Source organism: Vidua macroura, chromosome 8, assembly GCF_024509145.1.
Source record: "Vidua macroura isolate BioBank_ID:100142 chromosome 8, ASM2450914v1, whole genome shotgun sequence".
In the NCBI taxonomy this organism is placed as follows: domain Eukaryota; kingdom Metazoa; phylum Chordata; class Aves; order Passeriformes; family Viduidae; genus Vidua; species Vidua macroura.
This window is the reverse complement of record NC_071578.1, coordinates 8,350,489-8,375,477: the sequence shown is the minus strand read 5'-3', so window position 1 is coordinate 8,375,477 and position 24,989 is coordinate 8,350,489. Positions and strand designations below refer to the sequence as shown.

The 24,989-nt window shown below is 48.7% G+C and overlaps 1 protein-coding gene across 1 annotated transcript; it reads left to right on the top strand.

The window, feature by feature from the left end:
• Positions 1 to 5,856: 5,856 nt before the first annotated feature.
• ADRB1 (adrenoceptor beta 1) lies at positions 5,857 to 24,989 on the top strand. Its single transcript, XM_053984199.1, has 2 exons — positions 5,857 to 7,145; positions 24,203 to 24,989. Exons 1-2 carry the CDS (start codon positions 5,871 to 5,873, stop codon positions 24,467 to 24,469), a joined length of 1,542 nt encoding a protein of 513 aa, XP_053840174.1. The 5' UTR covers positions 5,857 to 5,870; the 3' UTR covers positions 24,470 to 24,989.

Genomic DNA, 24,989 nt, shown 5'->3' with positions numbered 1-24,989 from the left:
TTAACTGGTAAGGGCTGAGCTCATCCACGTGCAAGATAGATGCAAATCAACCACTTATTCTGTGATGTCTGAAGTCCAGAAGTTTTCACTCCATGACAGGCATTGACTACATCTGAGGTTGATGTTAAGGAGGTTTAAACATTTTCAGCATTTTCCAGAAGCATGTATCAAAGACATTTATCAGAGAGGTATAAAGCAACAGGTTAGGAAAAAAAAATGACAACACAGAATTAAAGTTGTTGCAATATATTTTCCTAAGATTATTTTTAATATTTGTGTTTTCTTATGCTACTTATTAGCAGCCTTGCATGGCTCTGCGAGACCCTCATCTAACACTGATGCATCCTACTATTTCTTCCTCTTTTAGCTAATCCTGCATTTATTTGCACCAAATAAAAGCAGTCACTGAAAAAGCCTGTCACTGAATATTTTAAACTGCCAAAAAGATAGGTTTGAAAGTTAAAATTTGTAATTCAGAATCCCCCAAACCTTCTAAAGGCACTCTTAACACCACAGAAAAAGGATCAACTATTTCACTTTTCACATGTAGTGACACAATTTCAGCTCTTCAGAGATCTTTCCCATGGCACTACCCTAAGTTAGCATGAACCACAACTGACTTTTCTTGCTTAAAAAGAATCTAGAATGTATTTTCTCGCAGTGGGAGCCCTAACCCATGTCCCTACAGAATCCAAGGCCTCAGTGCTACATCTGGAGACACTCAGCCAACAGCACTGGGCTGACCAGACCTCTCAATCAGCCTCAACCATCGCCCACCATCACAGCCAGCTGGAGCTGACCCTCAGCCGTGCTGCTCAAGTCAGTCTTTTGCCATTCAGAACAGAGATACAGATTTCCCACACATCCAAAAACATGGAATGAGTCTTTTTGAACATTCCAGGCACTTGTTTATGTGCTCTAGTTATCCATGAAGTGAAGGGGAATTAAATGGTCTCTGAATTCCACATTTCAGCACCCAGCATGTTGCTGGACACCGAAACACTGCTGCTGTGCTTTGTCATCAAGCCCACATATCAAGATGTGGTTTTAAAGCACCAGGTTTTTTCCAGGTAAAATGTGAGATGGAGTTTCCCAAAGCATGCTACTGTCATCCTATGGATGGGTAAGCATCAGGATGGAGAAATAAGGCAACTCCTTGCAGCCAGTATGCATTGAAGCAGGAATAGACTAACATGAAACCTCAGAGGACTCAGTCATCACTCCTCTGCTGTCATCTCTGACCACAATCTCTCAGTATAAACAAAGGCTCTGGCCACTGCAGGGTTTTCTGGCCTGCTGTAAAATGTTTTGCCACCCCTCTCACAGGAATTGCTGATGCTTAAAAAAGAGGCAGCCTTTTCTCACAGTGCCAGTGTCTCTGTAGAGGAGTTGGGATGTCAAGAAAGTACAGGGGGATGTAGACAGGAATGCCCAGAAACTTGAGCAATTACAGTCAGTCGTAATCTGGATTAATGAGCACATAATTATTGCTCCAGATTAATATTAGTCCAGATTGCAAATAAAGTACATTCTGGGAGAATTGAATGGTGTTAGTCCAACTCAGCCTTCTTCTGAATTTTGACTTTTTATCAACAATGAAACACAGATTTCAGGAGACAAGAAACATCACTTGGCTGTTCTTCAGCACCGTTTTGCTCAGTGTGTGAGAGGGAGACAGAAAGGCATATTGCATCTCTTTTATCACCTGAAGGGAAATAATGAATCAGTATTGTAAGACAGTCTCCTGATTACAAAAATACTCTGAACAACGGCTGGGTTGCTGTGACAGGGTCTTCCAGAGCATCAGGATTTATTTATGTGTGTTCAGATTGGTTTGGAGCTTTTCAAAACGTTGATATGCTCAGTCCTGTACATACTAACCTTCACATTAGCCACAGCCCTTGAATGAACAGGAATTAATAAGCATTCACTGCTTTGGACCCCCAAAGTCAAACTCAGGGTGTGCTTCCTACAGTAGCTCACACTTGTACACAGCAACCCCATGGAATTATACACACAGAATAGGGCTGGAACTTCTGTTCTTTGATACCTTTGCTTTATATTTTTATGATATTGTTTAACTAAAATCAGCTACATACAGTGTTTGGAGCACTGTCACATGTGCTCAGGAGATAATGTCAATGGAATTGCGTGTTGTCACAGGATAACAGCCTCCCGCTGCTGCTGAAATGCCAAATTGAAGCTGAGGCATTTATGGAAAATAAACGTCAAGTCAAAGCCAAGATGTTTATTTTAAAAGCAAGAGACATGGATCTTGTGGCAATGTTCCATCATGTCTCTATTTCTCTAATAACAAATGTCTAGTGTGAATAGAGCCAAGTGATGATTTCTTCCTGGGCCAGCAGAGAGAGGGTGAAGCCGGATCACTTCACATGAGGACTCACAGAGTTGTTTCTCACCTACTTTCCTGCAGGTATTAGTCAACTGTCCAGGTAGCAAACACAAAATGATTTACCAGATGCTAAGTTTGCAAAGAGATTAAGGAAGACAGCAGGAAGAAAAATGGACAGCAAATGCATTTTTAATTTGCTTTTAGGTGGTTCTTTTTCTCCAGAGAAGGAATGACAACATGAGGCTCACTGAAATCAATGGGAGGATTTCTATTCTTTTCAGTGAACTTTGATTAATGCCTTAAGAGAACAAATAGCTCATGTTTTTAGAGGGAATTATGTTAATAATAGTGGTCCCTGAATTTGATTCATGAAGGCACAGCTGGACCAAGACTGGGCAAGGAAGACAAGATCCTTGTCTAAGGGGCATCACGAGGCACACAGAGCAGCCCTGGAGATTCAGGGATGGCTTACAGCAGCAAGTCAGAGCTGGCAACAGCAAATCCACTGCTCTAGCTACAGCTACAATGAGGGAAGGGGTTAGTGCCAGTGTCCAGCACCATTCTCAGTCTCCTGCCCCACTGCTGGTAGGGACAGAACCCATTCAACAGGATCCTCATCTTCCAATCTGTTTTGCAAGGAGGGAGGTGCACAAAGACAAGCTGGAAGCTGTGCAAAGCGTCTCAAAGGGCTGGGTTAAAAAAACACCCACGTAGCTCACTTCAGTTCCTGAAATGCTGATGTTTCACAGCTCCTGCCAACAGGGCTCCTCAAATGCAATGCATTTTGGTTCTCATCAGATCTACCTGTTGCTCATTAAAAACTGCGATTTGGAGAGCAAGTAGAAACAAACCATTTCAGTGCTGTAAGCTTTTCTCTTGACCCAACATAACATCCCTAAATAATATGCAACAAAATGGAAGTATTTAAATCATGTTAAAGAGCTGCCTGAAATGAAAAAAAAAAAAAAAAAAAAAAAAAATTTCCAAAGACATTTGGAGTTAAAGGAGATTTGCAAAAGGTAATGCTCTGAAAGGGGTTAAGCCCACAGTGAATATTTGGCTGTTCTGTGCTGCAAGGGCCAGAGGGATGTTCTGTACAGAATTTGTAAACTTGCTTATTTTTTCCTTTGGAGATACACTGTTTCCCAAAGACATTCTGGCTCCAGCTCTGATCTGACATTCCAGATTGACGCGTGTGGAACCAACACAGACACGGAGAAGCAACACACAATTATGTGTCTTCTGCTTTATTGCATACTTGTTAATAATTTCCTTTACTCCTCCAACCTTTCAGCTTATCTTCTCTTGTGGTGGGAAGAGACCTCCTGCTGGAGATCTGATAGGACAGCTTGATAGGCAAAGAGTTGGCATTTTATTAGTTTATGGTATTTATTAACTGTGTAAAGATATTGCAGCAGTAATGGATCTGGACAGATGACAGATGGATGGTGCTCCAGGAATAGCAAGTAAAACAGCTGCAGGGTATCCCCACCACTGCTTCAGTGTCATCTTGGGAAAAATATGTAAGATTTTATCAGAATTTTTTCTGGCTGATTTTATGCTAAAATGGACTGTACACATTCACAAAATTCATCCAAGCATCTCATCTGTGAAGGTTTTGGTGCAATGATGCACCATGGGTCTCATACTTACTTTAAGTGTTCCAGCTAAATGTAGAAAAGAAAAAATTGTTTCTATCCCACAGCTCCACTAACCTGGTTTCATATTATTACTTTTTTTTTTTTTTAGATCAGGATTACAGATACCAGACCTGGCCAAATACTCCTAGAAACAGCCCTTCTGCTTTTCATTTGGCATAAGGTCTCCCTCTGTTCTTGAAGATGTCATGCCTCCTTCCCTTCCCACTAAAGAGGGTCATGCTTTGGTCCAGCAGATGACGAGCAGCAAAGCAAAGTCCATGGGAACATGAGGGAATAGTTTGCCAAGCAGCAGGTCCACGCTGGTGTGTGGCCTTTAGTCAGGGTTAAATAAACAGTGTGTAAATAAATAAATATTTTTTTTCCCAGGTTGTAACCTTGTAAATCAAGCCTAAGCCTAGAAGGGATTTTTATGGGCCAGCTGGAACAGCAGAGCAGTCCTAGCAGAATAAATATATAGGGGGAAGAAAATAACTGTGACTTCCAGTTGCTCCCAGAGTGCTGTGGGGAACATTTGGTGCTGCTGTAAAGACATGCCAATGATTTAAAAGGCAGGAGAGAGGGGACATTGTTCTCATTTACTCAGTGGTTGCTCCACATTATTTTAAGAAGTTTAATACAGTAAAATGCAGTAAAATGCAGTAAAATGCAGTCTTACAGCTTCAGAGCAGAACAGAGAGCCAAGCAGGTAAATGGAAATATAACCAAACAAGGTCCTAGCAGCAGGTTTCACAGAAGAGCAAGGGACCTGGGCAGGGATTTGCTCAGTTGGTTATCCAGGCATTGCAGCCTCCTGATGTTTCACGTACTTTACTGCTCATTACCAAATAATGGTACAGCATTACCAGCATTTTTAATGCTGGTAATTTTTTTTTAACATCATTAATACTTAGAGCGGTCTCTAGATTTCGTGGGTTTGACCAGACTGTGTAAAAGCTACTGCAGGCATTTTTAGAAGTCCAGAGAGATCTGTTCAACGCAGCAGAGAAAAGCCAGAAAAGGGAGCTGGGGCTCCCCCCTCCCAGCCCAGCAGTGGCTTGGTCCGGCAGGGCTGGAGGAGAAGGGGAAAAGAGGATTCGCAATGGGGAGATGCAGGGGACAAGCGGCAGCCGCAGTCCCTGCACGGAGCTGGCAGCATCATCCCCTGGAGCGGGTTCTACGTGGGGGCTCTGGGGCTGCCCAGGATGGGAGAGGAGGCACTGGGGACAGGGGGCTTGCGAGCGCGGCACTTGTCCCTGCTGGGAACATCCAATGAGAGGGGATGTCGATTACTTTCCAGTGGAGAATGGTGCTGACAGTGCTGGCATTTTGCTTTTTCTAGGGATAATGAGAAGTAACTTCTGCTCCAGAAGCCGGTAGGAGCCCACCCTGCCCGTATCGCCTGTCTGCCCTGCGGCTGCTGGGCACAGGCACCCCTTCCCAGGACATCCACGCTGCCGTGCGGGAAGGGAGCTCTGTGCCCGGAGCTATGTGCCAGGCAGAGCGTAGCCAGAGCAAAGACGGGGGTCCGGGGGGGTCCGGGCGGGATAGCGGCAGGGATAGGGGCAGGGGTAGGGGCAGGGGTAGGGGCAGGGGTAGGGGCAGGCTAGGGGCAGGCTAGGGGCAGGCTAGGGGCAGGCTAGGGGCAGCGGTACCGCCGGTGCGCGGGCGGGGCGCTTCAGTCCCGCTCCCTCGGTGCCGATTGGCGGCGGGCGGTGCTGGGGCGGTACCGGGGCGGTGCCGGGGCGGTGCCGGGGCGGGCCCGTCCGGCGGCGCGGCGCGGGGCCATGCGGCAGCCCCCGGGCGGTGGCAGCGGCGGCGGCGCCGCCTTCCTGCCCGCGGCGCGGTGCGGAGCGGCGGCCGGAGCGCCCCGCACAGCCATGGGCGATGGGTGGCTGCCTCCGGACTGCGGCCCCCAGAACCGCTCCGTGGCCGGGGTGACGGCCGTGCCGCCCGGGAGCAGGCAGCTGCCCGCCGCCGAGCTGTCGCAGCAGTGGGCTGTGGGCATGAGCCTGCTGATGGCCCTGGTGGTGCTGCTCATCGTGGCCGGGAACGTGCTGGTGATCGCGGCCATCGGGAGGACGCAGCGGCTGCAGACCCTCACCAACCTGTTTATCACCTCGCTGGCCTGCGCCGATCTGGTGATGGGACTGCTGGTGGTGCCCTTCGGGGCCACGCTGGTGGTGCGGGGCACCTGGCTCTGGGGGTCCTTCCTGTGCGAGTGCTGGACCTCCCTGGACGTGCTCTGCGTGACGGCCAGCATCGAGACCCTGTGCGTCATCGCCATCGACCGCTACCTGGCCATCACCTCGCCTTTCCGCTACCAGAGCCTCATGACCAAGGCTCGGGCCAAGGGCATCATCTGCACCGTCTGGGCCATCTCTGCCCTGGTCTCCTTCTTGCCCATCATGATGCACTGGTGGCGGGATGACGACCCCCAGGCGCTGGAGTGCTACCAGGATCCGGGCTGCTGCGACTTCGTCACCAACAGGGCTTACGCCATCGCCTCGTCCATCATTTCTTTCTACGTCCCCCTTCTCATCATGATCTTTGTGTATCTGCGGGTGTACAGAGAGGCCAAGGAGCAGATGAGGAAGATCGATAGGTGCGAGGGCCGGTTCTACGGCAGCCAGGAGCAGCCGCAGACGCCCCTGCCCGCTCACCCTCACCACCAGCCCATCCTCGGCAACGGCCGAGCCAGCAAGCGAAAGACCTCCCGCATCATGGCCATGAAGGAGCAGAAAGCCCTCAAGACTTTGGGCATCATCATGGGAGTGTTCACCCTCTGCTGGCTCCCCTTCTTCCTGGTGAACATCGTCAACGTCTTCAACAGGGACCTGGTGCCGGACTGGCTCTTCGTTTTCTTCAACTGGCTGGGCTACGCCAACTCCGCGTTCAACCCCATCATCTACTGCCGCAGCCCCGACTTTCGTAAGGCCTTCAAGAGGCTGCTCTGCTGCCGCCGGAAAGCCGACCGGTGGCTGCACGGCGGCGGCGGGGAGCTGGCCCGGCTGCCCGGGGGCTTCATCAGCACCGTGGGCTCCCCCGAGCGCAGCCTGGCCGGGACCTGGTCCGACTGCAACGGGGGCACGCGGGGCGGCAGCGAGTCCAGCCTGGAGGAGAGACATAGCAAAGCCTCCGACTCGGAGTCCAAGGTATAGGGGGGCGTGGGGGGCCGCGTCGGAGCCGGGACAGGCGGGAAAGGCAGGCAGGGAGACACGCAGGAGCAGAAATCCCCGGCAGCTGCCCGGTGGTAACGCTATTAGCGAGCAGGACGATCCCTGCCTTGGCAGGGGGAGTGCGGGTGTTTGCTTAGGAATAAAAGCAGGTGAACTGGTGTGCGACATACCTCATCCGAAACTACAGAAAACAGGAAACCCACTGACCGGACAACAAAGGAAACAAACGGCCCATCCCAGGGACAGCCACCGCGTCTTTAGGAGACGCGCTGTCGCGGGGACTGTGGCGGCAGCGCCCGCGCTCGGGTGACTGTCCCAGGACCGTGCTGGTGGCCGAACCAGCGGGCGGTGCTGGCCCTTGGCGGCTGAGTTCGGCTTCAGCTGGGGTCCGGCCACCCCCGCCTGGCCCCGGGGCTCATCCCCTCTCCCAGGGCACCGGGATTTTGGGAGGCGCGGGGTCGGTGCTGCAGGTGCTCCGGGCACAGAGCGCGGCCGGCAAAACGGAGACCTGCTGGGAAGATGAGTTTTAAGCTCGGAGTAGCCGTGCTCTCCTCGTCTGCAGAGTAGCGAGAGATAAAATAATGAGCAATGAGGAGCACTGGTATATTTTGAAAGGGGGTAAAACAACCCGACCCACACTCTTGAGCTTATTCCCTCTGCATCAGCCAGCAGTGAGTTACTGTGCTTATCTCCTTCGGCCAGACAATAGCAGTCAGGCTGAGAAACTTCTACCTCAAACTGTGCATATTGTACAGGGGAATGAACGGACCATGTTTATATTAAACAGCATATTTACATACCACTAATAGGGTTTTAGGACAAGGGCCGGGGAGGGAGGGGTGAGGAACCTTCTGCAGCTTGTTCATTGTAATTACAGATGAACGGGGGGAGGGGGGAGAATCCTGGCAACCAAAATTTACTGCACACTTTTTTTAAAAAATGGCGACAAAGTCTTTTTTTGCACAGTGTTAAAGAGTTGTAAAGTTATTTGAAGATATTACTTGCACACACGTACATACATGCAGATTGAAAAGGAAACTGAGGTTTGCATAACACCGACCCTGAACCTGATTTCTGGTTTTGTCTGATCTGTTATAGTTTTATTGAGAGAGTGACTTTTTTTAATATTATTTTTAAGGTACTGTAAATATATCCATATTATAAATTAAAATATCTTAAGAGACTTTATTATTTTTATTTTTATTTCCAAATGCCCACGTGAATCTGCTGTTATTTTAGCACTTGTGTGTCATTTCCATTTTTCTCTGTGTTTGTGTTTTATAACATATTTATACTTTGGTGCAATTTACTACTGTGTAAGTAATTGGTCTATGTGCAATAAATACCATTGCAGCACAAGCAAGTGTGTCTCTATAGGTTTTGAAAAAATATCAACCTATAATGGGAAGAACAGCATTTGTTTTTCTCCAAAGATGGCTCAGATTACCAATACAACTTGATCTAATGGCTTTTCCTGACACAACGTTGTAAAAAACCTGTTTGAAACCCAGTATGGTTGTGTTCCTGTTGCAGTGAGGTCCACTAACTTCCCTTATTAATGGGAAAAAATTAATGGCTAAAGACAAGGTGTTTCCACTCTGATAATGAATACTCATTTTCTTGAACTATTCCTTTCTGGAATATATTCTTCTCTTTTTTTTTTTCTTTTCTCTTTTTTTTTTTTTTTTTCTTTTGTTGTTGTTGTCGTTGGAGTACATGGCTGGGAGTCAGGAGACCGGAATATTTAAGATTACAGAGGATGCTTAATTTGAAAGCTTAAAATGGTCTTGAGTAGCAAGAAATCTCTGTAAGCACTACATGCCACACCACAAGTAGGTCCACCTCATGATGACAGCAGGCCTGATCCTGCCCAAGCAGGTCATGAAAACTGAATGTTGTATTTTTCATTGATCTGAGTAAGGAGTTACAGCAAGCAGAAGTGCTGCAGCTTTGTGTCCCTGCTCCGAAAGATTGTCTTCCTTTATTGCTTTATGAAGGTGTGCTCTATCCTTGTGGTTTCATTACTGAAACGAGTAAATAGCAGACAGAGAAACAAAATGACAGTGCAGAATAAAAGTGAAGTATTTTTTAACTTTATTAAACTCAGGAGTATAGCTTAATTAAATATCAGCTCCCAGGAACAGCACTTCCCAAAGCGAGTTCTTCAGGGTGGTGGCTCGTGGTTTGTTTTGGAAACCAGTTGTTCATTTTTCTTCGTTTTCAAAGTTAAGGAATTTGTCCTTTGCAATTTCTAATGTTGTATTTTCAGGGGGAAAAAAAAAGTTACTCTTTTTATGCAAATACAAAATAAAGGGACTGGAGAAGTAAATAATACTTTTCCATTGATGTCACTGGAGTTTGATGTGAGCTGCAGTTAATGGTGTCTTCCTTGATAACAGTGAAATGGGTCCTTAAAATGCTGGGGTGACATCAGATCAGGAGCTAAGTGAAGTGGGCTCTGCCATCAAATAATTAAAAAAAAAAAATCTGGTTTTATCTTTGATTACAGCAAACACAACAGGACCAAAAGGGTGCCCTGGATGGTGATGTCTGATGCCAGCAACTGCAACGAGATGCTGGCTGTGCATGTCTGGGATGGGATGGGATGGGATGGGATGGGATGGGATGGGATGGGATGGGCAGACAGCGCTGCTCTCCTTGTGCATGTTATGGACCACAGAGCCAGGGCAGGGCCAGGTTCCTGCCTGCTGGGTAGAGCAGGGCAGGATCCCAACACCTGTCTGGGAACTGAAGTGAGTGTCAAGCCCTCATCCTCAGCAGGGTGCTAGATCCTGGGGAAGCACAGGGCCTCCTGCATGGAGCAGGACAGCCTGATGGACTTGGCTCTTCATCTCATAAATCACTTCACACACTCAGTTTTAACTATCCAAACACTCCTGTCCTTAGAATTTAAAAAGTGGTGACATTTTTGCCTCAACAGGGTCCATCTTAGGTGGGAAATTTATGGCCAGAGCTTGCTCTGCTTGCCCTGCTGAAGAACTGTACTGGGTGATGCATCTCCTGGACAAGTGTAATGGCACTGAGGTAGGATGAGTTTAGCCCACTGACCTCAGAAGGGCCAGCTGTGTCAGCAAAGCAGTCAGGATTTGTCTGCTGTTGAATTTTTGCCAGTTGAAGACCTGCTGGAAGAGTCTGGAGGCTGACACGTTGAGTGCCTTCGTAGAGAGCTGAAGTAATCCCACTGGCAGCCTGCACAGGGCATGCCAGTCCATCTTGCACAGCGTGGAAAAGGCAGTGGCACAGTAACAGTGAGGACAGAGCAGGACATGTGGCACACACGTGTGCAAAGAAGGGGAGGCTGCTGGCGAGCAGTCTGCAGTGGATCACACTCAGAACAGGCTGTTCTATGCAGGGAAGAAGGATACTCTGGGAAGCGTTGTGGGGCAGCTGAAATACTCTGGAGGCAATGAGTCAAACACTCAGGATGAATATTTTTTTCTGACGAAAACCAGACATGGATTAGCAGTTGGAGCTGCAAGTCAGAAAGAAAAGGTGGTAGGCATGCGGCTGCACACGTACGTGGGCAGGAAAGCAACAGCAAAGAGCTGCAGGCCTGCAGGGAAGGGAGACACAGGTAAACCAGAAATCCGCTCAGAGAAAATGTCCTGCAGCTGCCAGGACCAAAATTGTTTGGCGAGGATGCCTGGAGACTTCCACAGGGAAGACGCCTGATTCTCCAAGGCGCCGGCCACACTCGGTGCAGTGTTTGCTCAGCACTTCTGAAAAGAAGGCTGCCTCTCTCCACGTGTTTGAATGGGAATAGATGGGCTTGAAGGGCTGGATTCAGTTTTGTGTGGGCTCAGGGAGGTTGAGGCTGTTTCAGACACACAGCAGGCTCTGCAGAAGGACTCCCCACCAGTGAGAGCTGCACAGAAGCCCTCCTGCAAATCCGCTGCACTCTGAGACTGCAACCCTCAGCACCCACTGTCTATAGCTCCAAGCAGCATGGAACTATGTGCAAAAAAGGTGGCTTATGATTTGACCTGTGCATTTGACAGCATCAGCTGGGTCTTTGAGTTGCTGCATGCACTGGTTCTTATGCAGATGCTGCTTTCCCTCTTGGGTATCCATGTGTCATCAACTATAAGGACAACTTCTTTATCGGCTTTTTTTTTTTTTTTTCCTAAACCCTATCTGAAGCTGAGGTTTTATTAACAGCCTTGAAGTGGCTATTTTGCAAAACTTCCTTGTGCTGCACACTTTCCTAATTTATTGTAATTTCCCGTCTGGTGGAGTGCACTTACTTCCTTTATGTAATATATCAGCTGCAGGCCTGGAAATTGGGCAGCTATGTACTGAAAAGAGCAGGCTTTCGTGAGGCCAAATGCGGTCAGGCATCATTGCCACTGGGAGCAGAATTTGACCTGATAATCTAATCTCATACAAGAGACTATCTCCAGAAAAGTATTGTTACCAACAGCAAATGACCTCTGCTAATGAAGCTGGAGCAATTAGTCCTATTTAAAGCTGTCGAGAAAATGTTAACTGCTAAATCACAGTTAGTGCTGGATAGTTCAAATAATGAGTGTTTTGTTTGCTGGTGTGTGTTAGGTGATGTGTTGGGAAATAATTATCCTTTGACTAGCAGCCAGCTTTGTACTAATCAGAAAGAAGTCATGTTCTGTTTGAAGGATTATACCTAAAAATAGTTCTGTTACCACCACATCAACGAGCAAGATGAAGCAAATTCACGGCGATGTACACACCTTGCTAACGTTTCTCTGTTCATCCTAAAAACTCATTGTTCAGCTGGGACTTTCTGTTTGATTGTGTCAAGAGCACTAATGTGATCTCCTGCAATAGCACTAAGCACACTCTCCCCGTGGAGCATTACCCTATGCACCACTGACTCGCTTTCAGACCCTGCCAAATTCCCAAACGCCCCAGGAGGAAGTAAGGATTCTTTCTCTTCATATAAACAATCACGCATAATGTAAGATCAACAATATTTTTTGACAATCATGTGGCAGAAGAAATTGATCTGCTTTTTCTCTGAGATGTTTGTATGCCCGCCCATCTGCAAGGAGCAGCCGCCCATGGTAACAGCAGGTGATTTATCCCTGCAATTCAGTAACTTCAGCCTGCCAAACTCTGCTGGGAAAAGTGACCAAGATGGGAAAAGGATAAAAAAGGTGATGCTGGTGAGCAAACACAGGATTGTCAATGCAAAAAGGAAAACTGGGGTATCTTTGGCCATGCTGTAGGTGTTGACTTTTACTGGTAAAGTGTAATTGGTTTGGAGAAGGATACACCAGAGACACTGCAGAAACACAGGTTAAGAAGTGTGAGAGGTTAGACATTCCATATATAGGACCATGCCACCAAAGAACTGGCAGTTGAAATATGCCCAAAACATTCCTAGAAGTTTTTCTTACTCTTTGTGGATAACAGCAGCAGACTAAAGTACACCTGAGCAGCTTCCAGCTGATGTAAAGCCACAAGGCTCCCTGGCCAGCCACAGACACATGGGACCCCCTCAGCATTTTCTCCTCCTCTCCAAGTGGTTCCAGCTGAGTTTTGTTGGACCTGGGCCATCCCCCAGCCTGGAGCCACCCTCCTGTTCCGTGGTGCCAACAGGAGGTGCCTGGATGCCTCAGGGGGTGGCAGTGCTGTGGGCAGGTGCTGTGGGGTGCAGGGTGTGCCCACGCTGCCCTGGCTGTGCCAGGCGTGCTGGCACCGGCTGCCAGCCGTGCCCCTGCCCTGACTCATCCTCTGTCCTTCCAACCAGCCACAGAATCGGCCCTGCCGTGCTGGAAATGGAGCAGAGTTTGGGTTTGTTATGTAAACTGGCAATCAGCTTCCTGGTTCACCAAAACCAGGAGCTTGGTACTCACATTTGCTTCACAAGTTAACTTTTTTTCTGCCCTGCCCCACTCAGCTTCCAGGTTTTTCATTGTAGTGTTTGTCTGCTTGGCCTTAGCACCCAGCAGGACAAGTGTTTTTTTTGTCTGTGCCCTGGCAGCTGTTTGAATCCAGATATGAAATGTACCAGGTGCTGGGCAGTGTCTGGGTTTGGTTGTACCCATTCCTTTCAGGATTGATGTTCAGAGTTATTAATATGGGCTGCACCAGAGTGCAAAATTCCCAGACAAATAGGAAATGAGTCCTGACCTCCAGGTTCACAACCTAAAGAAGAAAGCAGAAGCTTACCATTTGCAGACTTTTGCCACTGGCATGATTAGCAGAGCATCTCAGATGTAATGGTGTACCCTTCCCATCTGATCCTGTGTAATGCACCAAATCCTGTTGTCCTTAATGAGATTAAATGAGGATTTTTTACTAGTTCAGTGCCTTAGCCATTAGCAACTGTTGTGTGTCTCTAGGCAGTGATGTACCTTTGCAAGCCTGGCCCAGTGTCTCTCTCAAAGCCGTGATATTTGGCTTCTTCCTACTAAAATTATTTTGATAATTGCTCTTAAGCTCATTGGCACAATACTTTGAAAGGCAGATCTAAGTGTATACACCAAAGAGGTAAACAGAGACACTAAAGAGCTCAAAATCTCAGCAGCTGCTAGGTGTATAAATATTTCAGCTACCAACAAGTCATTTTGCAGAGTCAGGTGAGTGCTGCAGCCCCCTTAAAATCTGCAAGCTGCCCTCCCTCAGGGGGGGACCCTGCCACTGTAAGGAACAATTGCAGGGACAGCAATTATAGCTCATCACAAACGATTTTTCCAGGTGGTAAAATTTGAACAATGCTTTGCTGCCAAAATTTAGATACCTCTTGTTAAGAAGAAGGAATCGAGAAAAGCCCCCAGCAGGAATTCCTAGTGGGGAAGGGAGAACAGTGCTCAGGGTTAAAGTTTCCATGTGCAGATGGAGAGCCCCTCACTGACTGGTCCAGTGAGGGTTACAGACCCTGGTGATGGACAAATGCCATCCACCACAGCCACCCCAGGGACACTCTCTGTGCCCCCCATCACCTCCCTGTGCTGCCGCTCGCGTGTACAATGTGTGCCCCTCTCACCTGCCCGAGTGTCAGAAGGGACCCCAGAGGTGTCCTGAGACACAAAGTGAGTGCCAGCCCGCGCTGCCACCCTCTCATTGTGCAGTGGAGGGAGGAGCGCTTCCTCTTGGGCTGGAGCAGGTGAACTGGGAGATGTCCCACAAAGCTCCCATTGTTCCACAGCTCGCCCGCTCGCAGAGCCCGCCTTCAGCCAGGGGTGTTTTGTTTGTCTGTTCTTCCCCTAAATGCTCACTTGGGAGCCGTCAAATAAAATCTCAATTAGCTCACTTAGGACACGCAGGGCGGCGTGGGATGTGTTTGCTGGCAGGCAGCGGTCCCTGGCAGGCAGCGGTCCCTGGCAGGCAGCGGTCCCTGGCAGGCAGCGGTCCCTGGCAGGCAGCGATCCTCGCCGTGGGCACGGGAGGCAGGAGGGCGATGTGGGACTTGCTGCTCACACACAGCCCCGACCTGGTACCCTGGCGGGTTCCCGTCGCCAGACTAGGACAGCCACACCACCAGTGCATCCAGGCTGGATCTGACACGGGAGCAACTGTGGGGATGCTCACAAAACAGCTTGTGTCAAATACTCGGGCTTTTTGGAGCTTTTATCTCATATGCAGCACAAGGCAGGTGCTGCAGTAATTGCCAGTCACGATGGGTGTTGTAGCAGTGCTCTAAACCACCTTGAGAACATCCACGTGAGAGGTTTTGTTCCTGTTTCACTGCCAGGCAGTTACCAGCTGTCTGGCAACAGGGTAGATCCCTGTCTGTGGTTTTCAACATCAGCCCGTCCAAGCCAGGGCTAGCGCTTGCCCCCTCTCCTCCCCAGCCCTCAACTCCCATCCGATGTCCTGCTTCCCAGCCTGGCTCCATGCCTGTGCTGTGGCATGGGCAGTGGGCTGCTGTGGCTGGAAACCAGCCCTTTCAGACAAGGTTTGTTTCAGCTCACCCAGCAGGTTGCACAAACAGAGGTAACAATTGGCATAGGAAGATGCAGAGAGATGGGTTAGGGATCATCTGCTTTGGTAGCAGCCCTGATTTGGATCCATCACTGTGATCACCAATCTCATGTCCAGTGCAGAAGCTGAGACCCAGACCAACCCTCTCTGGCCTATTGTTTTGCTTAACTTGAGCTGAAAAAAGAGGACTTGCCACCCAAACCTTCCCTCCCTTTCAGAAGTTGCTCTGAATATTCTATTCAGAGGCTTAGTGACTAAGCCACTACGCTTCCTACCGTATGTGAAGAGTCAAAATAAATTTAGTTTTTTATAAATACTGGTGCAATAGAAAAAGAAATTATTTAAGTCTGATTATTTCCAAGACCACAGCAAGGGGCATGGGACAAACTTTTGACAGAGATTGGGACCAAGGCAGCTAAAAGAGTAACTCATGTGGGTCACAGCACTAAACTGTCCTCAAATGCAAGAGGGTGACATGGCCACAAGCCAGGGACAGTGGAAAAATAATTCCCCAGGAAGAGCAGCTCTGTTTGCCCAGAGCATATGTATGAACCCCAACACTCATGGGCACCACTGAGCTGTTAGGGGCTTGTGAGCAAACCCCATCATGTGTGTCTGCTGGTGAATGATGTTGAGCAGCTTTTATTCCTGCACACTTATGTGGGAGCAAGGAATGTGGTGATAAAAAGGCTGGAATGATTTCAGTGCTGGATAGTTTCCATTAATATATTTCTCGTTATATAACGCTGCCATCACAGTACAAAATCCAGTAAGGTGTCTTTTAGGAAGGTGGAACTTTTCTACATAGCTGCAATTAGGTAAGTGGGGCTGTAGAGCAGGCTGGGCTTTGATCAGACAATTTTTAATTGCACCGGATATGTTTGGGCTACTGCATGGTATGAATTTCTTTGCCTTTAGGTTACAAGGCACCTCATAAATTAAATGGTTGATGTTGTCAAATGCATGCCATTAGCACTCCGAGCAGATAATCCTTCCCATGGCCTCATTGGAGTCTATCTCAGAGCCTGTCTCCAGATAATGGCCTGGAAGAAGAACAATGGTGCTCCCAGCTCTCAGGGGCCTCCACTCTTCTGTTCTGTGCTTCAGAGAAGAAAAATTATCATTATCTGCATGGCTCAAGCTCTCTTTGAAATGCAGTTATTTTTCACTCATACACTCCCAAGTATTTTTTCATGTGATATCAGTGAGAAACTTGAAACCCCTTTTGAGAAGAGAAAGATTTCCTGCAGCCCTACTACTAAAGAAAATGGATAGATCAAGTAGTAAAGTTCAATGACTTACTTAGCGTTAAATAAGAAAGAGAATAATGAATTGGATTTTGTGTGCCTGGTTTTCCTCTGCAGGGAGCAGCCAGGCTAATGGATTTTCATTGCCTTGTGTTCATCAGCCTAGGTGAGTTCAAAACACTCTTGCCTTTTTGTGTTCTCCTTTCCCTACCCACTTGTCACAAATTCAAGTATTTGGAGATTAGCAAACACATAGATTTGCTGCCATCAGCACCATCTTGACTGGGGAGGAAAGCACAGGGTTAACCCCCTGCACCCAATGATGACTTTTGGCTGCATGGGCATCTGTATTTTACACCTGGTAGCTGCAAGTAGACAATTCCTTACCTAGGCTGGACACTAGTTTCCTACTATTATGAATTCAGGCTGTAACGTCCTTCAAAAAAGACATTATTTCCCCACTGGGTTCACCAAATATTTGTTGGGTCTCCAAACCCTCCTCTTTTGTTTACAGGATTTGCCAAACATGCCGTAGGGCTTTTATTGGGGAAGGAAGGGAGGTGGCGGAGGAGGAAACTGTTACAAAGTTATTTAACATAAACAACTCTCTCCTGTAAACTCCAGGCATGGTTTGGCAGGGAAGAGGTTAAAGCTGGGGGTGGATGGGGAGATGCCCTCATTAGGGCAAAGTAATAAATGGCAAATTGAAAAGTCCAGGGAGAGACACAGGAAGAGATGAGCTGACCCTAAATGGGACCCTAAATGGACTCTCTGGCTTGCTGGAAGCCCTCTGCTGCTCTGACCTCAGGGTTTGGACCTGGTTCCTCCCTAAGGCATGCCAAAGCTGGGGGATGCTCAGACAGAAATCCTGCAGAACTGATTCGGAGTCATATTTCAAAGGTGAACCTGAAAGGTTTCTACAGAGCCAGAAATTGCTACTTCCTGCCCCAAACCTTTGCTGGGTCTGCCAGCGCTGCCCAGAGCCAGGGAGCTGCTCTCTGCCCACTTGGAGCAGGATTTCCGTTTTCCTACCAGCCTTGGTGCCTCAGGCTTTGTGGTCTGTTTTTGTCTGAATGGGAAATGCATAATGACAAACAGTTTAAACAACTTATGGTACAAGGAAACTTGCTGGGGTACAGTACAGGACTCTAATTTGTTTCCAAGGAAGTGATGCGCCCTCCAGAAGCACTCCACTCAAGTACTGATATTCCAAGAGCAGGTTAATTCCTGGCCATCCTCAGTGCTGCCTTCAGCCCTCAGCTAGGCTGGTGCTCAGGCACAGTTGAATGCCTGAGGTTCAGGGAAGGTCTGGCTGTTAGAGCTGTCCTGGCTCTTGGTGTGTTGTGTGAGTAATTCTGGTCACCTGGTGCTGGGGAAGGAAAACCCAGGAGCCACAAAAGCCACAGAGGAATTCTCTTGTTCTATTTCCAGACCTGCTTTTTAAGACACAAAGGGTTTCAGATCAGATGCATTTCTGAAGCTTATCTGTGTGAATATTTCACTGCTTATCCAAGCAGAACAAAAACCTTCAAACCTTCTGAGGTCTATCCATCAAAAGCCTTATCTCCCCATGTCACAATTTGGCTCCTGGCTGCTGCTGCTTGGAGCCTCCCGCCACCAGCTTCCCATCTTCCCTCTCTGTGCTGCTCCACAGCATTCTCCACAGCCACCCTGTGGTCACAGACTCCCTGCCACTTCAGTGCTGGCCTCTGCACTGCATGCAGGAGCAGCAGGCCTGTGCTGCTGCATGCTCTGCAGCCAGCCAGCATTCTGATGGGCTGCATTTGTGCTGCTGTGTCACAGCCCATGGTCTGCATCCCCCCCCTACACGTACAGAGTCTGGGGTATGGCCAGAGCCGTGGCCAGAGCAGAGCACACTGACTCTGCCTGGCCCCATGAATGAGGAACATTTGCCCTTTTTTAATGGGATATTAATGAAGCTTGGATAAAGGAATGCTGTCTCCTCTATCTGAGGTTCCAAGACTGAAATATCCAAGGAGAATGCTTCAGATCCTGTCCCACCTGGAAGCTGCTGCTCCCCTCTGGCAGAGGCACCACTGACATGGGGCTGCTAAGAGATCTCAAGGAGCACCTTAAAAACCCAGGCAGGCTCTACCCCTTTGTATCTGAGCATGGCACCTGAACCACTGGGAAGCACCAGGAGCATGGCAAGAACACAGGGGAGGCATCAGCATCATCAGCCATGTGGAAATTCCTGGCCAAGTAAAACAGCTGCACAGTCAGACTTAGTGCCCAGTTTATCCCTGTGTTACTGAGCTGTGCCAGGAGAGTCTCTGCAGTGCCTTGGGACCAGGGCCACAGGATTTTTTTTGCTTTGAAGCTGAGCTGGCACAAGAAGTTGTCTGCAGCCATCCTGTCAAAGCTATGGCCAAAAACAACAGGGTGAAGTCTTTGGAAAGAGCCACCCATGCACAGTGTCACTGATTTAAACTGGGGACCTGGCTGGCTCAGGGCTTGAGAACAGCTTTTATGCAGGTCAGAGGTTGAGACCCTGTGCACCATGGTGGGGATCAGAGACCACTGCTGCTTGGTATTGCCTGGACTCAGCCCAGATGCAGACAAGCTTCAGCATCAGGGTGGCTTTTTCCAACAGGGACCATTTTCCTATGGTCCTTTTCACAGGAGACTCTGATGTGTGGGTTGGTTTTGCTCTCCTCCCTGTGGTTTTAATTATTTTCTCTGTTTTGATGGTCAGAGTGGTAAAGCTAATTCCCATCTCATATAAAACAATGAATTAGTCTCAATAACAAGAGGCTAAATGTCCTTTTTATACTGTGGTGTATGATAAGCTATTTATAAATTTCATATCACTGCTGGATCGTAGTCAGAGTTTAAAATAAAGTTTGAATTTAACCATAGTTTTCCAGTGTTGACAGATATGATAAATACTTTTTTTTTCTATAAAACCTACTTTCAGCAGTGTTTTGCAAAAATCATTAGAAGCTAAGGATAATTTCTGTGGTTTTTTTTTTATTCTTTGTTTTTCTCCATGTTCCAGTGTTTAGTATAATGTTACATTCCATTATAGAAAAAAAAATTGTGTCTGTGGTAATTTGTTCTCCAAGGCCTCTGCTTAAGAGATGGAAGGATTTTCCTTGAGAAGACCAATGGAAAGAGGTGTCAGCTCATGTCACAGAGGCCTTGGGGCAGTTGCAGCACCTCTCTGAAGAAAAACCAGCCCTCAGGGCACTGCTGCAAAGCCCACTGGCAATTTCACAGTGATTAAGCAAATCTTGGGATTTCAGGTGGCCCCACAAGAGAGCCAAGAGGGCACAATGGGGCAGGTTTCACATCTGGAAGGTGAGTTTGAAATCACAAGTCCTCCGTCTCCAGGAGGGTTGCATTCCCATTGCATCCACCGATGAGCTGAGTACCTTCAAAATTTTTCTGGACCCTCTCCAGTTTTCCTGCTTCCCCATGTAAACAGCTTTGAGGAAGATGTCTCTTTCTGCAATCAATCCTTTTCATTCTGCAGTAAATAGCTCTTACATCAGCTACCATTGTATTGTAGATGTAAAGGCAGCACAACAGAGCCCTACCAGGTTGTGAGGTGAGTGGGTCAGATACTGTGCTGGAACAACAAAAACACAGGGAATGTTGAGCAGGAAAAAAAGCTTGTTTTTAAAGTTTTTTAAAGCTGCTGTCTGTCTTCTCAGCCCTGCAGTTTACAGCCCATACTTCTCACGCTGCCTCCCTGACAGACAAACCAGAGATGAAGCTATTTGGAGAGCAAGCCTGAGCTCTGCAGACATGAAAACACTGACACCGACTTGTATCTATATGGACTGGCCTTTGTCTGTGAGGAGTTTCCAGAAGCTAAAAATACCCAGGAAAGGGGCATGCAGAAGGGGAGAGAAGTCTTCTTCTGGTGGGCTGCCATGTCACTCAGGCTGCTTTCATGGTGATACCCAGGGGACGTCATTGATGCAGCCAGCTGTGATAATCCTTTCAGTGGGAACAGGTGCTGGGGGATAATCCTGCTGTTTTTCTTGGTTATGGTTCTCTTCAGTCACTAAGACAGAGCAAACAGGATTATCACAGCAGCCATTCAGGAGATGAAGGTTTTGGTGCTGCGTGCCTGGGGCTCTGTGGACATTTGTTTCCCAGGAAGGTGCTGGCTCTGCAGAGCAGCCTGTCCTGCTGAGGGCAGCCAGGTGGGCTTGGCTGGCTGCTCCTGAGGCTCTCACTCAGACTGCCCCTCAGGGATCAGGGCTGAATTCCAGATGCAAAGCTCCTGCTCTCTACAGCTCTCCCAGGAAGATGCCTTCCCCAGAATCCCAGACAATGTGGGATAGAGACTGCCCAATGCTGTGCATTGTCCCAAATCCTAGCTGGACCAAGGCACTGGCAGAGGAGCTGGGGGAGGACAAGGGTGGCAGCTCTGCCTGGGCTGCCAGATTTTCTCTATCCAGGAAGGTTTGAGGCACTACAGACACCCTGGGGGTTCGCAGCAACCCAGCCTGTCCTGACCCTGTGCCTGCAGTTGGAAGTGCAGGCTCATGCCTCTAGCAGACTTTAATGTATTGTCAGGTTTTGTTTTAAATCCCTGGATTGCTGCACTCATCCATCCCCTCTCAGGCCAGCTCCAGTGTTCTTAGACCAGCCTGCACCCTGGTGACTGTCCTTGCCATGCAAAGCCAATGCCTCTCTGTTGCTATTTCACCACCTTTAGTTCTGCTGATAACAACCTCTGCCCCCCGCTTATGGTTCCCTTCTCCACCAGCGAGGAAGGGCACGTGAGGTTCTTGGAATCAGCCTTCACACAGCCTCTGTGCACAGACACCTGCTCCCCACTCCTGCTTTGTTTCAGGACTTCCCTGACCCCTGATTTCAGTATCAGCTCAGAAACTGATCTTGGCTTCATGGTACTGTGGCAATCTGGGCCCAAGGCTATTTTAAATGAAAAACTACAAAATAAACATATGTGTACAGCATATAGACACTGCAGGAGGAGGAGGAACCAGGGACGTGCAGGGTTGTTAAAGCTCCAGCTTGCAGTTGTGCTGATAAGGCAGTTTCCAAGAAATTGCCCAGCCCTTAAATTCTAGAAGCTCTCTCTTCCCAGGTCAACAACCTTCTGTGGACTGAATCCTGCTGTCACTGTACAAGCAAACACAGGCCAGGCTGGACCTTCTGTAGGTGGTACAAAAAAAGAGAACTTGTGTTGCTAAGAAGGCGTCCAGGGAGCCTCTGGCATAGGAAACCAAAACACACAATGAGAAGCACACTGGTAACTCTGGTAGTTTGGGAAAGCACAAGAAAATGTGCTTCAACTTCATTCTTCTTTGGCCAAGCCTCCTCCTTGCCTGAGAGGAGATGAAGGTGGTGTTAGCTGAGCTGCTGCTCTCCCTGTGCCAGCAGTGGGCTGCAGTGCTGCCACACTTGGGCTTTCCCCAAGGTCTTCCCTCTTCTGGAGGAGCACTCCATCAGCTCTGCACCCAGGCTGCTCCAGCACCTGCTCCCCTGCAGCTCCACACCCTGCTTTTGGCCAGCCTTAGCTTCAGACAGGAGCAAAGGCTCCTTGGAGACAGATTTTCCACTGCATCCCACAGCTCCATTAGCAAAAACGTTCAGTGTGGCTCTAGTGGGAGCACAGGCAGGCCTGACTGGACCCAGTTGTTTGGCTCCCTCATTTCACGGGGATATTTTAAAATATCTTATGCAGGTGCAGGAGTTGACACAACAGAGCATGCACCGTGTTAGAGTCTGTCCAGCTTGTGTGTAAACACCACTAGTCCCCTTTTCAAACTCTTAGGAGTTGTTTCATAAACACAAAATACTTCACTTAATTTCCAAACCATTCAGGGTTTCCTCAGCAGGGCCAGTGATGGAGGACACGGCACCAGCCCCAGGTCCCTGCCAGGGCTGGCAGCAGAGCCAGGCAGAGGCTACCACCTGCTGGGCCCTCCTTGGTGAGTGCTGCTCAGAACCTCTCCACGGTGCCACTTGCTGCCTGGCAGGAGCACTGTGTGCATGGCACAAACCCCTCAGGCCAGCCCTGTGTCACTAACAGAACCCTGGACATGTAAGCCTTGTGAGCAGGGAGGAAGCTTAGTCAGTAGCTTTGGGCACCTGACCTGTTTCTTGCTCATTTTACGTCCTCCAGAGTCTGTTTCTCTTCCTTACTGACCCCACAGAACAGGGTTATCTTTCTGAGGCAAATTGCTAAAATTCTGCTGAATTGGAGAACCTGTTATTTCCCCATCGAAACTTCCTCCTACAAAAACCAAAATGACTCTTCCAGCAGTCTGTAGAAAGGGGGAATAAAATTCATGTATATGGGATGGGCACATGCCTGAACTTGTGTGGGATCCCACACTTGCATGGGGAGTCTGGAAGGTCTCCATGGGAAACACCCTTGCATGTTTAGGGCTCTCCACGGGACATGTCACCGTGCAGAGCCACCATGCAGTGTCACCATGCAGTGTCACTGAGCAGTGTCACTGAGCAGTATCACCGTACAGTGTCACCGTACAGTGTCACTGTGCAGTGCCACCGTGCAGTGCCACCATGCAGTGTCACTGTGCAGTGCCACCATGCAGTGCCACCGTGCAGTGCCACCGTGCAGTGCCACCGTGTAGTGTCACCGTGCAGGCAGCACTCATGAGCAGCCAGGTCAGGTCACAGGGCTGCTGCATTTGTGAGGGTGCAGAGCCTGGCCTGGGCAATTCAGGAAACCCAGGGTCATGTTTGTCCCACGCAGATGAGTTCTGTAGCTGACTCCTGCAGCCCTGAGGTTAAGGGACTTGGAACCTGTTCTGGATGGGCACTTTGTGGATCTTGCAGTGCTGAGCACTCACTGCTACCAACTTCTCCAGGGGGCTCGTGATGTTACAGCATGTGCATTTCTGGGGCAGAGACTCTGGTTTTGCACCAAGCTCCCTCAATGCTATTGACACAGTTTCTTGACTGAGACTTTTTTGTTTGAGCTACTCTATCAAGCTGCTCTGAGCCTCGACAGGGCATGCTGACTTGCACCTACAATGCATCAGGCTTCATCTTCCTCGTCAGCCAGGCTCTGGGAAAGTCACTGGAAGGACTCCAGTGGCTTCGAAATAGGAGTTGACTCATGCCCCATGAGATCAAAACAAAATGTCTCTGCATATGAAAAAATATTATGGAAACTGTATCATTCATGCACGAAAGCCTCACTTCAAGTTTATCATATAAAATACATAATATTATAAATGGAAAGAAAAATTGCACAAGGCCTGGTGTGCATGAAAATTATTGGCATGTGAAAATGTCTCTTCCTATAAACACAGCTGCGGTCTGGTACACAAATAGGCATCCAAAACAGGCAATCTTGGTCCCTTTCTGCTCTTCTTCAAAACTCTCCCTTTCTGTAGGAGTAATTACTTTCTAGACTCATCCTTTGTATTGTCAAGAGTGACCCAGACTAAAAGCTTAGGATGGAGTGACCATTATGAGGCGGTGTGGCAGTGTGACAGGTGCTTCAGGAACTCACAGATACAGCAGCAGCACCTGAGAGCTCTGCCTGGCACAGAGATGGGTGCTCAGAGCACCCCACGGCCAGGCTGCAGCACTTGGCTCACTCAGCTCTTTGTCACAGGTCTGAGTCTGGGGTCAAATCCTGCTCCACTGGAGCAGGCCAGGATGTGGCCGTGGTGCTCAGCAGTGCAGATTCCTGCAATTCCCTCAGCCCACATCTGCAGACTGATCACATTCCAGCAAGAGCTGAGTGCCATGGTCCAGGGAGCAGAATTTAGCATATCACCTTGAGGAAACAAGCAGAGGATGGTTCTGCAGGCACAGCAAATGTAACTCTGAGGGGAAAAATGAATTAATGTGGGTATTAACTAGCAATTTGTCATACAGCCTCTAGAGTCAGCTTCTGATGCTGTGAAGTGTGCCGTGAAAAGCAGTGGATGCTTCTGTACCTCCTCTGGCTTCTCTGAAGCTCTTCAGCACTGGGAGCAGGTGGATACCACCAAGCCTGTTCACTGCACAGCGATGGGAGAAGCCAGGATGAACACTACAGCTGCTGTCCCACCTCTGTCCAGGGGCCATGGGGCAGACTGCAGCTCAGCCTTTCCCTCTGTGCCATACTTCCTTCCCTGCCTGGGAGCACCAGGAGCTGGCTGAGGGCACTGCAGAGGTGCTGTCTGTCCCCTCCTGGGCTGGACCTGACACATGTCCCATTTATCGCTCTGCAGTGCCTCAGTGTCCTCTCCCTGAAGTGGGATGCTTCTGCCTCTCCTGTGGCAGAAGGATCCCCACCACACACCCTCCAGCAGCAGGGCCTGAATGTAAACACAGTCAAGATTCCAACAGCCCAGAGAGCCAGGTGAAATGATCCACCTGCACCATTTGTCCAGTACTGCCACAAAGTCACCCATTTTTTCCCCAAAGCACATGCAGTTCAGCACAGCTGGCCACACTGTGCAAGCCCATCACTGATCCCCATGCTTACAGAGAAGAGCTCTGGGATGGCTGAGAGGACTTCTGGCTCTCATGGTCTCCTGCCTCAGTGTTACGAGGTGACTGTGGAATGTTCCTCAGCTAACTGGGCTGTACTGGTTCTCTGCTGGAGCAGGGAACTGGCTGACTGACCCCCAGCTGACATCAGGAGACATCCAGCTGCGATGACTAAACTCTTCTTACA